The 12,272-nt window shown below is 54.6% G+C and overlaps 6 protein-coding genes across 6 annotated transcripts; 3 read left to right on the top strand and 3 right to left on the bottom strand.

Annotated features, from left to right (window-relative positions):
• Positions 1-460: 460 nt before the first annotated feature.
• On the top strand, positions 461-1,787 carry C8A04DRAFT_12498 (uncharacterized protein; the record flags this gene model as incomplete). Its single annotated transcript, XM_062777361.1, has 4 exons — positions 461-615; positions 690-968; positions 1,025-1,225; positions 1,307-1,787. 4 exons carry the CDS (start codon positions 461-463, stop codon positions 1,785-1,787), a joined length of 1,116 nt encoding a protein of 371 aa, XP_062636589.1.
• Positions 1,788-4,941: 3,154 nt separating this feature from the next.
• On the bottom strand, positions 4,942-6,325 carry C8A04DRAFT_37579 (cysteine and histidine-rich domain-containing protein; the record flags this gene model as incomplete). The annotated part of the gene is made up of 3 exons (XM_062783927.1): positions 4,942-5,263; positions 5,475-6,036; positions 6,220-6,325. 3 exons carry the CDS (start codon positions 6,323-6,325, stop codon positions 4,942-4,944), a joined length of 990 nt encoding a protein of 329 aa, XP_062636588.1.
• A 468-nt stretch (positions 6,326-6,793) lies between these two features.
• On the top strand, positions 6,794-7,162 carry C8A04DRAFT_37578 (uncharacterized protein; the record flags this gene model as incomplete). The annotated part of the gene is made up of 2 exons (XM_062783926.1): positions 6,794-6,988; positions 7,040-7,162. The coding sequence occupies 2 exons, from the start codon at positions 6,794-6,796 to the stop codon at positions 7,160-7,162; spliced, it is 318 nt and encodes a 105-aa protein (XP_062636587.1).
• A 64-nt stretch (positions 7,163-7,226) lies between these two features.
• On the bottom strand, positions 7,227-8,266 carry C8A04DRAFT_29031 (Pyruvate/Phosphoenolpyruvate kinase-like domain-containing protein; the record flags this gene model as incomplete). Its single annotated transcript, XM_062780863.1, has 5 exons — positions 7,227-7,721; positions 7,782-7,807; positions 7,873-7,952; positions 8,019-8,031; positions 8,092-8,266. The coding sequence occupies 5 exons, from the start codon at positions 8,264-8,266 to the stop codon at positions 7,227-7,229; spliced, it is 789 nt and encodes a 262-aa protein (XP_062636586.1).
• Positions 8,267-8,991: 725 nt separating this feature from the next.
• C8A04DRAFT_37576 (uncharacterized protein) lies at positions 8,992-10,527 on the bottom strand (the record flags this gene model as incomplete). The annotated part of the gene is made up of 4 exons (XM_062783925.1): positions 8,992-9,011; positions 9,074-9,770; positions 9,808-10,360; positions 10,484-10,527. The coding sequence occupies 4 exons, from the start codon at positions 10,525-10,527 to the stop codon at positions 8,992-8,994; spliced, it is 1,314 nt and encodes a 437-aa protein (XP_062636585.1).
• Positions 10,528-11,418: 891 nt separating this feature from the next.
• Positions 11,419-12,198, top strand: C8A04DRAFT_29029 (uncharacterized protein; the record flags this gene model as incomplete). Its single annotated transcript, XM_062780862.1, has 3 exons — positions 11,419-11,523; positions 11,610-11,940; positions 12,009-12,198. Coding segments are annotated over 3 exons (626 nt in total), but the record flags the coding sequence as incomplete, so codon positions are not given.
• Positions 12,199-12,272: the final 74 nt, after the last annotated feature.

The raw sequence follows: 12,272 nt of genomic DNA, 5'->3' as shown, positions 1-12,272 counted from the left end.
GGTTACTGGGGGTTGGGTTGACTGACTGGGGGTAGGAGGTGGGAAAAAGAGAGAGAGAGGACGCGTTCGATATGCAGCTGCCCAGATGGCGGGCGGTTCATCCACTTTCCGATGCTTGTGTCTTGGTCTTGTCATCCGGCAGTCTGGTCAAGCACCATGGGCCGTGACCCATCGTCCCTTGACGGGGTAGTTATTGCTCGGCAGCCATGAATGATATAAACCTCTTGAAGGGCCCCATCCCCCCTGTTCCGGGTGCTTCAAGACAAGGTCTCGACGCTACTGAGATCGACTCCTACACTACACTACACAACACAGTTACATGCCCTTGTTCGAGTAATCAGTTGTAGAAACACTATTATCACTGCTGTTATCGTCGTCGTTGTTACCGTTTCCAACTCCAACATATTCATCATTCGTCGTCTCGTCGTCCTTCATCATCCTATCCTATCCCAGCCGAGTTATGGCCAGCGGGTTCAACGACATCGACCCGGAGCGATGTGCCCACTACGCCCGCTTCGCTTCCCACCTCGACCGCCGGTCGTTTGACTTTATTTACTGGTTCCTCTTTGGCCTAGTCATCTTTATGCTCTTTCTCGCATCATGGAAATACAGCGGGTTCGTCCTCCCCTTCACATCTCCCCCCCCCCCTCCTTTTGTAAACATGAAACTGACACCCACACTCTGCATAGCGACCTCGACAAAATCCAAAAACTCGGCCTCGAGCCCGGCTCACGCGCCCACCAAAACAAAATGAAGAAATGCATGCTCATCTGCAGCATCTACGCCGTAGTCTCCGTCGTGGCCGTCGTCATGGAGGTATTCGCCCTCATGGCCCTGCAGTTCTGTGACGGCGAGGACCTCATGCCGCTGTACTGGTCCACCTGGACCATGATGCAGGTCGGCTCCGTCATTGCTATTATGGGGATTATGTTGGCTATGTTCAACAGCTTGCGTGGGAGCAAGAATCCGTGAGTTCTCCTATCAAGACGTATTGTGTTGTGTTATTTTCTAACTCCCGTCACAGACCATGGGCCCTCGCCCTCGGCACTCCCGTCCTAGTAGTAGCAGGCATAGGCCACGCCGTCCACGGCGCCGTGCACAGGCGAGTCAAGCACGTCCGGTCCATGAGCCGCGGCCGAAAGGGCAGGGGGGCATTCGGCTCGGCCAGCAGTTCCAATGCCCGGCTGGATGTGACGACGGGCCAGGATCTACCCATGAGTAGGGAGTATGTTTTTTTCCCTTTCCCCCTTCTTATCCTATACCCCTTGCTCCTCAAAAAATAATAATACTAATGAAATACATCTAGACTCACCCTCCGCGCAGACGAAAGCGAACGCGACGACCCGGAAATCGCCGCCAAATTCGTCGGTTTCACTCCCGACGGTGCGCCCATTCTCAAGTTCACCGATGCCGATGCTGTCAACACAAGTAACTTCGATCCCGAGCACAGTGTTATTGTCAGCCGGGGGGATGGACATGTTGTTATTGCTTTCAAACGCCCGATGGCGTCTGCTTTTGTTCAGGATGGCGGCGCGGCGAATGGTGGGAGTGGGAACGGGAGTAATGGGAGCAATGGGGATTACTTCAGTCGGCCGAGGGTGAGGTCGAGTGGGACGACGATGATTTCTCCCGGTAAGGCTGCTGCGGCTGCGGCTGCGGCTGGTACGAGTGCGCCAGCTACAGGTGCGCCGGGTGGTACATCGGGGGGTTTGTCACGGTCGCCTGTGGTCAGGATAGCGACGCCGCCGCCGACGGCGTTTGGGACGGAGAAGGAGATTACTCTTTGACGTGGCGGGTATTGAGGTTTGGGGGGTTGGGGGTTTAAAGCGGGTTTCTACATATCTGTTTTCAATCTGGGTTCTTTCTAGGTTCGGGGTATTTGGGATTCGTGATGTGGCGGTGATATGATGATGATATACCAGAGGGGGGTCATGTTTTACAATGTTGTCTATCAGGTTTCTAGTTTTTTTTCTTTCCTTTTTCTCATGCATTGGTGGCCGAGGGGATCATCCAGGCGTGGGCGGCGGCTAGACAATAAACGGGCGGATAGCGTTGCATTTACTTAGAGTTCCTTTTCGCCATAACCTACAAATTAAATGCTACCATCAACAGTTTCTATCCTTCCGTGGTGTTCCAGACCAGCCCGGCCATCAGCTATTGCACCTCACGGCTCTCGTAATACATGTCTGTCTGTCGTACATTGTTACACTCAATGTCACGTTCGACAACAGCCTCTTCTCCTGCAGAGCTTCAGGACTGCAGGATCCCAACCATGTGGGCTTGGTCGTGGAATCTCTTTGGGTAAACGAGGGAGGACCGGAGAGCAGGGCTGTGGATATAACGACACCCCCTCGCTTACCCAGACTTTTTGCGTCACGCTAAGACTTTTGTCTCGCCAAGTCCTAGGCAGCACAACATGACAACAGCTTTTGCTCTATCTATGTCAGTCTCGCTATTTTTGTTGTTTCTTTCTAGGGCTTGGCTGAGAAAAGATGACAATTCATGTGGTACAGTACAGCAGACTTGGTCGAAACTGCTTGTCTCAACCCGTTCCCACCTCACGTCAACCCCCAACTTCAGCCTCGACCTCCATGGTAACTTCAGCTCCCATCTTGATAATCAACCCCCTCTTTGACTCGTAGTTAACCCGTCCATTACCAACCAGCACAGCCTCGGCCCAAACTCTCCGGTCCATTTCTAAGCAGCATCTCTCTCCCAATCACTATCACTATCACCACCATGACTACATGTCCATCACTTACACTTCTTCCCTCTCTGTCGTGATGCATATGCCAGGCCAAATCAGCTCAGTAACCTTATCGTTACTGACAACAAGAAGTTTGATTCCAACTAAGACATGCATGGGCTCGGATAAGGGACACTGCATGGCTGGCAGGGGTTACTCATTGGCTGTCTGTCTTCTCTCTCCGAGTCTCAACGGCGGTGCCGGAGGAGGTAGGCATAGTTACGGAGAAACAACCGTGCAAACAGCGAGGCCTGGAATAGATGAGGGCATGTCGTTTTTTTTTTTCGTTTTGTCTGTTTTGTTTCGTTTTGTTATTTTTGCTCCCTGTGTCTCGGCAAACCCGCCAAGTGGGAAGCTAGGGAAGACAAAAAGGGTCCTTTCCCATGCCAAGTCAGGTGAGATCAGATCTTTCGCCCAGCATCTCATCCCATCTCATCTCGCCCATCCCCGACCCCGTTTCGTTTCGTTTCTCTTCTTTTCAATACCCAAATGTCAAGAGCGGTGGTCAAGGGGTGTGGTCAACACACAGCGAAAAGACGGCTTCCGATTCGCTGGCGATAACAGACCGAAAAAAAACAAACGTCAGGTTGTGTGGCTTGGAGGCTCTTGGAGGCTCTTGGAATTTTCTTGGGTTACATCCCGCCCAGACCCGGGCGACCTCGACCAGACGGCTGGTGTGTGCATGAATGAACCTTGAGGGTGGCATCTGCCGTGAGTGTGCAGCTGCTTCGGGACAAACGTGGTTGGCTTCGAGATGGGGAACTCGCTCAACGGTCGTTTCGTCGCTCTGCTAGCTATGGCTTGTCTAATTCACTTTCCCCAGACACGTTGAGCCTATCGTTTCTCGTTCGGAGTATTGCGACAGCTAGGTCTCGGGAACGACACAAGACATCCTACACCTTAAAAAAATCAGACCATTCTCACGTGGAAAGGAAAGAGAAAAGAACCATCACAGAAACGACAAACCGCTGATCACTTCGGGCTTGTTTCGAAACGAAAGTCCTTTGCCCGTCCCAGCCCAACGCTCACTCTTCCGAGCAAGTCACCGACACTGATTAGCGTGTTGAACGAAGGACCCGACGGCCTGGGCTCGGCAGTCTCACCGGGTGACGTAGGAACCGGGGTACGGAGGACGGGGGGGGGGGGGGGGGGGGGGGGGGGGGGGGGTGTTCGGAGGAAACGACGACAACAAACCGCCGTTCCGCGATACGCAAACAATTCTTGAGTGTCAGACAAATGAGTAACATGAACAACCAAAACGAGATCTTTTCCATTCACGGAATACAATCCATACCACAGTACAACGCGGAACAGGACAAGAAAACCAAGACGGAAAAGAGCGGGAGAAAGCCAAGCAAAATAGCCTTCAATTTTGAGACAGACCAGGGAGGTTGAGACGAACCAACAACAACAACCCCCTCCCCGGTCTACGGAGAACCCGTTCTTGGGTTGTCCGAAACCCCATCTCCCTTCCCGACACTAGTGTACACAGTAAAGGCTGAATTCCATGAACGGCACCCAAGGCGGGCCGGCAAGAAAAGTGAAGAACCCCCCAAGGGGGAAAAAAAGGGTACGGTACGCGCCAGTCGAAACGCAGAAACCATCATTTAAGCTTATGGGAGGTGCATCTCGGCAATGGGAGGCCTGGCCTGGCTTGGCCTGGCTGCTGCCCAATATCTTGGTACGGGGTGTCGGACCGTCCGCATTTCCCACTTCTTCTTGAACTTCCCTTCCCGGCGGGTTTCCCTAATTTACTTTTCGGCCTTATTTGGACCTTGGCGTTTTCTTGTCTGTGTGTGTGTGAACCTTTGCGTGACAGAGCAGATATCCCATCTTGCCCCCACCACCGTTATCAGATCTTCATTGTCTCCCGCGGATGGAGTGAGGCGGAGGTTCTTGGTATTTTTGCTGGGTTCCCTCCGCCGCCGAGATGAAAGCTTCACAGATCTTCACCGAGCCGCTCCTTGGCTTGCGGGAGGGGGCTTGGCCGGTCGAAAACAACGGAACATCACGGGAGAGCTAGTGTAGTTAAAGACGCGCGAACGAAGAGAGAGAGAGGAAGGACGTCAAAATCGTCCCGTCAAGATTCGCCCCCCCATCCAATCAATCATCCCTCGATTTTTCCTCTTTTGTTCCCTTTCCACTCCCCCCACTTTCCTCTTTCACTTTCCACTTCCCTTTTTTTCCTCCGTCCATCAGGCCCTTCCGGCTCGGCCAATCTGCAGGATTTCACCCGTCAAGCGGTCATCACTGCGGAGAACCGGCCAAGAGTTGCCGTCAGCCTTGGCCAGTGACACCTCCAGCTTGGTGCCTAGGATCTTGAAGGTCGACTTGGCGGGGTCGACCAGGCCGTAGAGCGGCACGGACGCCTTGTAGCGCTTGGGGACGGGCGCGTCCGTCGTGGGCAGGTCGAGGACCAGTGTCTGTTCTTGGAACTCTACTTTGGCGGCGTCTTTGTTGATTTTCTTGAGGAAGAACGAGGCGATGACTGCCGAGGGTGTTTGGTAGAAGTCGTGCCTGTGTTTTCTCCATGTGAGCAAGTTGTCCAGCAGCTTCTCGGGGTCGGATGAGGACGGCGGTCAAGTCAAGTTAAGCGCATGTCTCAGCCGTCGGCATCCTCGGTTTTTGTCTTCCAAAGCACAGGACAGCACAGCCAAGCAGTCTTGGCTGGTCCTTGGCCGCGAAAAACCACAATGACAGGAACAAGGGGAGGAGAGGAGAAACTCACCTGACCGTCTCCAGCAACTCCTCACCACCACCACCAGCATCCGCCGACCCCCCGCCAGCACCATCCTTCTTCCCACTCCCCACAAACAAATGTCTCTCCTTCGTCGTACATCCCTCAATCTTCATAAACTGATCAAACTCCAACACCCTCCTCTTACAACAACTATACCCCTTACTCCCCTCATGAAATATCGGCGCGCCCGGGTGATGCACACATTTCTCCCCCTCCCGCTTCCCAGCCCCCTTCTTATAACTCACCCCGCACGCCTTGCGCCGACACATTCGGCCGTCGGGGATCTCCACGGAGTCGTCGTCGTCGTCCGACTCCGGGGCTGGTGGCGGCGGAGTGGGGACATGCTGCGGGGCCGTAGCGACGGGGGCGCGAGGGGGGGCGGGTGGGAGGTTAGTAGAGGTCCCAGCGGCGGCGAGGAGAGCGGGATCGGCGGCTTCTTTCTTTTCGATCTTGGGCGGGAGGTCGGTGGTGCTGTGCTTGCCTTCGGTGCAGGGGGGGATGGTCATGAATTCTTCGAAGGTGAGGACTCGCGGTTTGCAGCATTTCCATCCTGATGCGGTTAGCCTGGTGGTGCTATACGGGGTGGTAGGTAGTGTAGATGGTCATCATGAGGGTTATGGAGAAAGAGAATGCGGTGGGCTGTCACGCTCATTCCACGCTCCCAGGTTCTGGGTAACCGGGCTTGTGGATACAACATGTGTCGACATGCACAGGCACAGGCACGCAGACGTACCTTTCTGTCCCTCGTGGAAAATCGGCGGGCCAGGGTGGTAGCGGCAGACCTCCTCCGGGTCAGTGTACTCCTTGCCGCAACCTTGATGGACACATTTCTGCGCCATGTTCGCTTGGGATTGGTTTGGTCTGCCTGATTGGAGTTTGTCGTTGGGTTATTGGTTACAGTGCTGTTGAGAAAAGGAGTGGGAAGACCGTAGAGTTGGGAAAGTTGTGACGGATATGTGTCAAGATAGATCTCGAGTAATTAGCTGTAAGGGATGCAGCTCGGATGGGCAGAACAGGCAAACAAAGAACGGAGGATGGAGGATCGGCTCGTGGAAGTCGTCTCGGAAATCAATGGAAGCTTCCTCGCTGGAAAACACAGCTGTTTGATGGTGGGGGCGGGGAAGCTCAGCGCCTTGGACAGGGGTTTGCCATGCCTCCCGAGACGCTAGCCCAACGTGTACTAGCCTGAATCTGGCATCGTTTAGTGCATTGAGGAATCGGGAAAGATTTCCGGGAATCGTCAATTTCTTCCATCTGATTGATGTCCATTCTAGTGTAATTCGATTCTATCAGCACTGCAAATGGTCATGCGCCCGACGTCCAGACTCCTTCAGTCCTGTCGGATTACCTTCTTCAGCCGCCAGGGTTGCGGTCTATGCACACAAGCTAGATCTGTTCTTTCCGATGTCTGGGACAAACGGCCGTTTGCCTTTAAAGAGGTTGATATTGTCAAGCCGGAGTCCCAGGGTTGGCGGGATTTGTATGACTTTGATGTCCCGGTGGTGAGTTTTACAAACTTTTCACCAAAAGTTTCTCTATTCACCTCTGTCTAGATTCACATCGCCAAGGCTAGTTCGCCGGATGAAATCCCAAGTCTGTCCTCCAAGGCCGTCAAGTTGATGCACCGCTTCACCGTCGAGGAAGTCATGGCAAAGATGGACTCGGTCGAGAAATGACGACAAGGTCCTGGATTATCGACTACCAACCCTTCGGCTGGCTGCAACTACCCCTCCAGGCCGCTCACCCACGGGCGACAGCAAGCGACTTCGCCAGCGTAGCACGCAGAGCCGTGTAGTCCACCGCAACATTAATCATATGAAAGCCCATCTCCGCATACCGCTTCGCCTGCTCCCCGGTATCACAAAAAATCCCACACTTCTTACCCGCAGCCACAGTCGCCTTCAAGATCCTCGCGATAGCCTCCTCCAGCTCCGGGTCCATCTTGCCCAGGATCGGGTGGCCAATGTTGTTCCCTAGATCAAAGGGCCCCACAAACAAGACGTCCACCAGCGGCGCAATCTCTTCCACCGCGTCCAGTGCCTCCTGCGTCTCGATCTGCACCATCGTCAGGAGGTTGCCGTTGGCCTGCTGCAGGTAGTCTACCGAGCTGACCCCGGCCTCGAAGCCCTGCGCGGCGAAGGGGGAACCGAAACCCCGCTGCCCTTCGGGGGGGAACTTGGCCGCGGCTACTACGCTCTTGACTTCGTCTACTGTCCGGATGAGGGGGATTAAGATCTGCGGGCTTGTTAGAGAATTCAGTCTCGCCAAACATTGAGAGAGGGGATTTGATCATACCCCGTGAGCTCCAGTATCTAAGGCACCTAGAACGCGAAACTCAGTCAACCCCTGATTGGTGGTAACAACATCGGATTAACGGAACGCTCACGCTTGACCATCCATGACTCAATACCCGGCAACCGGACGATCGGGGAGGCGCCGGACGCAGCAATGACGGGGACCGCTTCACTAGGTCAGAGTTAGCCGTATGCTCACAGGCTGCCAAGTAAGGAAAATGCAATGGGTTAAACTCACTGCATCGCAGCATCTATAAAACACAATTAGCGAGTCATTCCAGTGAAGTCCAAATTGGATCCAAGGTTCATACCATCAATATTCCCATGCTCGCAGTCCACCATCACCCAGTCAATGCCTGACCCCGCAAGTGCCCTAGAGACGTTTGTCCCAGGAAATAATTGCCAGAACCCAAAAGCAGGACGCTGTCCTTCTGTAAAGACCTGTTTGATGCGGTTGGACCGGTCCATCTTGGTGGTTGCAGCCATGGCGGATACTGGACGATGAAGCTGCGGGAGGTGGAAAGGGGATGAATATTGCTGAGACAATACACGAGGACGGGGGATGGGGTTGTTGTTCCGTAATAAACGACTCCAAGAACGAGATGCTACTCTGCTCATGAATAAAAAGGGGGAAGGTATTGAACTTAAATCCCCCCAAAACAACGATCGTTTCTAAATTCAAGGGACTCGGACCAGATAAGAACACGAGCGTAGCGCCCGAGCTGATTTCCAATTCCGAGATACGCTAATGCGTCTGCGTATACATGTACGGCTACCTAGTTGGGCTTCATTCCTTTAGAGGGGGTGATCGGATGTCTAAGACGTCTGCGCCTCGGATCCAACCCCACTTCCGGCTGCTCAAATGCTATGTATACCCGAAAAACATCGCGGGGTCGGATGGATTCCCCCCTCTATGCCCCCACCATGTAACCCCGCTACTGCTTACATAGTACGTTGTCACTTGTCTCGGTGTTTAGCTCCTCTTATACCTAGTGGATGTACGTATCCGCAACAATGGGAGCAATTGGAACGCACAATCAGCTCACTTCATACGTGGTGCTTGCTGATTACCCAAAACGGAAAGTGAATCAACATCGCAACTCCATTTCCTACCGAGAAATCCAGAACCCAACTAACTCCTCTCGCTTCTTGAGAATAGGGTACGCAATATATGGCTCCTCCATGCAAGAGGCCCGACCAGGTTTTAATCCCTACAGGGCCGGCGGTGTAACTGCAGGAACGGATTTCGCACTCACAGTGGCTTCGCGCAGAGTCATGTAGAGTCGGGCTCACCCAAGGCCAAGACCCTCCGTACTTCCTCCACCAGCTGCTCCCTCGCCACTAACTGTCCCTTATCATTCTTATCCCCAACATGGAGCTGCTTCACCCGCACCTGTCCAGCCTCCAGCTCCTCCTGACCAAGCATTACCGCAACGGGTACGCCCTCGGGTGCATTGAACTGCTGGAGCGGCTTCGGCTTGACCTTGGCAGCGAATTCAGCTCGAATCCCAGCAGCCCATAGCTGGCGAGCCACACGCATGCGCTCTAATAAGAGTCCATCAAACTCTTTCCCGCCGAACGCCATGATGTAGACTTGTACCTGGCCGGTGAGATCAGAGTTGTCGTTCTTCTTTTGCCGTCGCGCGTCGAGGATGGTGAAGACACGGTCCACGCCGAAGGATATGCCGACGCAGGGTAAGGGGCGCCGGCCGTACATGCCTACTAAATCGTCGTAACGACCGCCCGCGGCAATGCTGCCGACACCGACGACTTGGGTAGGTGCGCTGGCGTTGTCGTCGTCGACGACCACTTCGTAGATCAAGCCTGTGTAGTAGTCGAGTCCCCTGGCAAGAGACAGGTCGAAGGAGACCTGGTCGATAACGCCCATGGCCTCGAGGTACGACGCGAGCAGCTTCATCTCAGCGAGGCCTTCTTGTAGAGCGCTACTTGCAGCGAGATTGGGGTCAGATGCAAGGTCCTCCAACATCTCCTTCATACTCCCGTTCAGCTGCACGTAGCCACCCAACACGGTCCGCGACCTCTTCCGAAAGCCCCTTCTCCAACATCTCCTTCCTGACCTCGTCCCACGGCGCCTTGTCCAACTTATCCACCGCCGAGCTAGTAGCGCGTATCTTATCAGCCGGCACTCCGGCGATCTCAAACACCCCATCCAGAATCTTCCGGTGGTTGATCTTGACAACAACCCCAATCTCAAACGCCTCAAACACCTCCGCGATAATACACAAAATCTCCGCATCCGGAATCATCGTGTCATAAACCCCCGCAATATCAAAATCACACTGATAAAACTCCCTCATCCGCCCCCGTGAGATGGCAGGTTGGTCCCGCCGGTAGACCTTGGCGATCTGGTAGCGCTTGATATGCTGGACATTGGTGCGCATGGACAGCCAGCGGGCAAAGGGCACGGTGAGGTCGTAGCGTAGAGAACAGGCCTCGCCACTTTGGTCGGCGAGGTCGTAGATCAGCTTGGAGTCCTCGCCGTATTTCTCCGAGAGGATGCTGCGGAGCTCGAATACGGGAGTGTCGAGGGGGACGCCGCCGTGGCGTTCTAGGATGGTGCTGATTGTTTGGCTGTTTGAGATGGTTAGCGGACGGGCTCTTTACAAGAGGGGAAGACAAGGTTGTTATTAAGCTAAGGCACTAGAAATAACAAGATGTGGTTGCGTAGAAGCAGATCTCCACCCACCCAGTCGCGAGTCCCTTTTGAGGGAGCTTTTGGAGGCCATTTTCTCGTAGGACGCAGAACAAAATCAGGAAAAATTCCAGTTGATAGGAAGCGGTAGGAGGATTGTAGTGAAGGGTAGTAAAATAAGAAGAGCTCAAGCTGCTACTGTTTTATAGTTTTCCCTGAGGTGTGTCACCTTGTGTTGACTCAACGGGGAGGGAGTACATACATAGCACTCCGTACGGTTGTTTATCCAGCACTGTCTGGAAACGCTCCAGGGGCTGTGGTTGCTACAGAAAATCCATACGCATGGATCGGCACCTGTACGGAATCGTACTGGAGCTTATTCAGGCTCAAACCTTTAATTGCGTCGACGGCTACCTTTATCATGCATACATGTACTTAGTCTACACAATGTGACCAAAAATTGCGAGGTATTGATACGAACATCGTTCTGCTGTTGTCAATTCTCTTTCCGACCCAAAATCGCAAGCAAGCAATTTATTGTCCGTTGGCGCCCAGTATGGGTAATTTATGGGCCTCAGTTGTTTCTGGACAGTGCTCGCCAAAAGCCGTAGTAGCATTGAAATCTGCCTTGTACGGAGACTGCGAGGTTGCCCCACTTCTGCACAGCGCCTAGCGAGCCCAGCCAGGAGTGACGCACGCGCGCAAGGCAACTCCCGCCTGGACTGTCAATCTTCAACACCACACACGGGCCAGGGGTTGTTCGCTTCTCTTTGTTGCCCGACCTCATCCCGACTTCGACAGTCGCACACCGCTTTTACGGCTAACGGTGACGATCCCACGAAGAGTGACGCTATATCTCTCAGTTCTTTTCCTTTGAGAACGCAGCACCTCAAGCTCCGACCGAGCGTTCAGCGCCGGGACTTCAACAACAAGCCCTCGAAGATCCTTCCCATCGTCTCGATAACACCTACGGATTCATACCGCGATGCCTCCTCCTCCACCGCCGCCGCCGCCTCCTCCTCCTGGGTTCGGCGGACCTCCTCCGCCTCCACCCCCTCCTCCACCTTCAGCGGCTGCTACTCCAGGCCGAGTGCGTTGTCCCGTTTTCTTTCTCCCGTTCCTTATCTCGCTTTGCACGAAACGAATATCTACGAATATCTACTAACACCCCCCGAGGGCGCGCTACTCGCAGACATCCACAAAGGCAGGGCGTTAAAAAAGACCGTCACCAATGACCGCTCGGCACCTCAAGTCGGCAAATCCTCGTCGGGAGGTGGTGGCGGACCTGGACCGTCTGCACTCGGCGCGCCTCCGATCCCGGGTCTGCCGAAAGCCCCAGGCGGCCTAGCGCCCCCTGTCCCGGGGCTCCGGGCACGGAGTAATAGTGATCAGGGCGGAGGGAAGTCGGCGGTTGAGTCTAGCAGTGATGCACCGCAGCAATTGGCTGGTTTGTTCTCTGCTGGCATGCCCAAGCTACGGAAGACGGGTGGAGGTGTTTCTACAGGAGGTAAGACGCTGCTTCTCTGGGGTTCGCTGTGGCAGTTGCGTATCTAACCAACCTTTGTTCTCTCACAGCCGACCGAGACGCTTCGTATCTATCAGACTCAGGAACCCCCCCACGATCCGCCCCAAAGCCCCCCGCTGCCGCTGCTCCGCCTGTGCCCGGTCGACCAGCACCGAACAGCGCACCGAGTTTCCCGAAGAAAGGTCCGCCCCCGCCGATCGGCAAGAAACCACCGCCGCCTCCCCCAGGCTCGAGAAAACCGTCCGCGGCCGTGCCCTCATCAGCACCTCCCCCGCCCCCCCCCCCCCCCCCCCCCCCCCCCCCCCCCCCCCCCC

Source organism: Dichotomopilus funicola (genome assembly GCF_033296635.1).
Source record: "Dichotomopilus funicola strain CBS 141.50 unplaced genomic scaffold C8A04scaffold_35, whole genome shotgun sequence".
Classification (NCBI taxonomy): domain Eukaryota; kingdom Fungi; phylum Ascomycota; class Sordariomycetes; order Sordariales; family Chaetomiaceae; genus Dichotomopilus; species Dichotomopilus funicola.
Note: the sequence above shows the minus strand (reverse complement) of the source record. Positions and strands in the feature narration are given on the sequence as shown.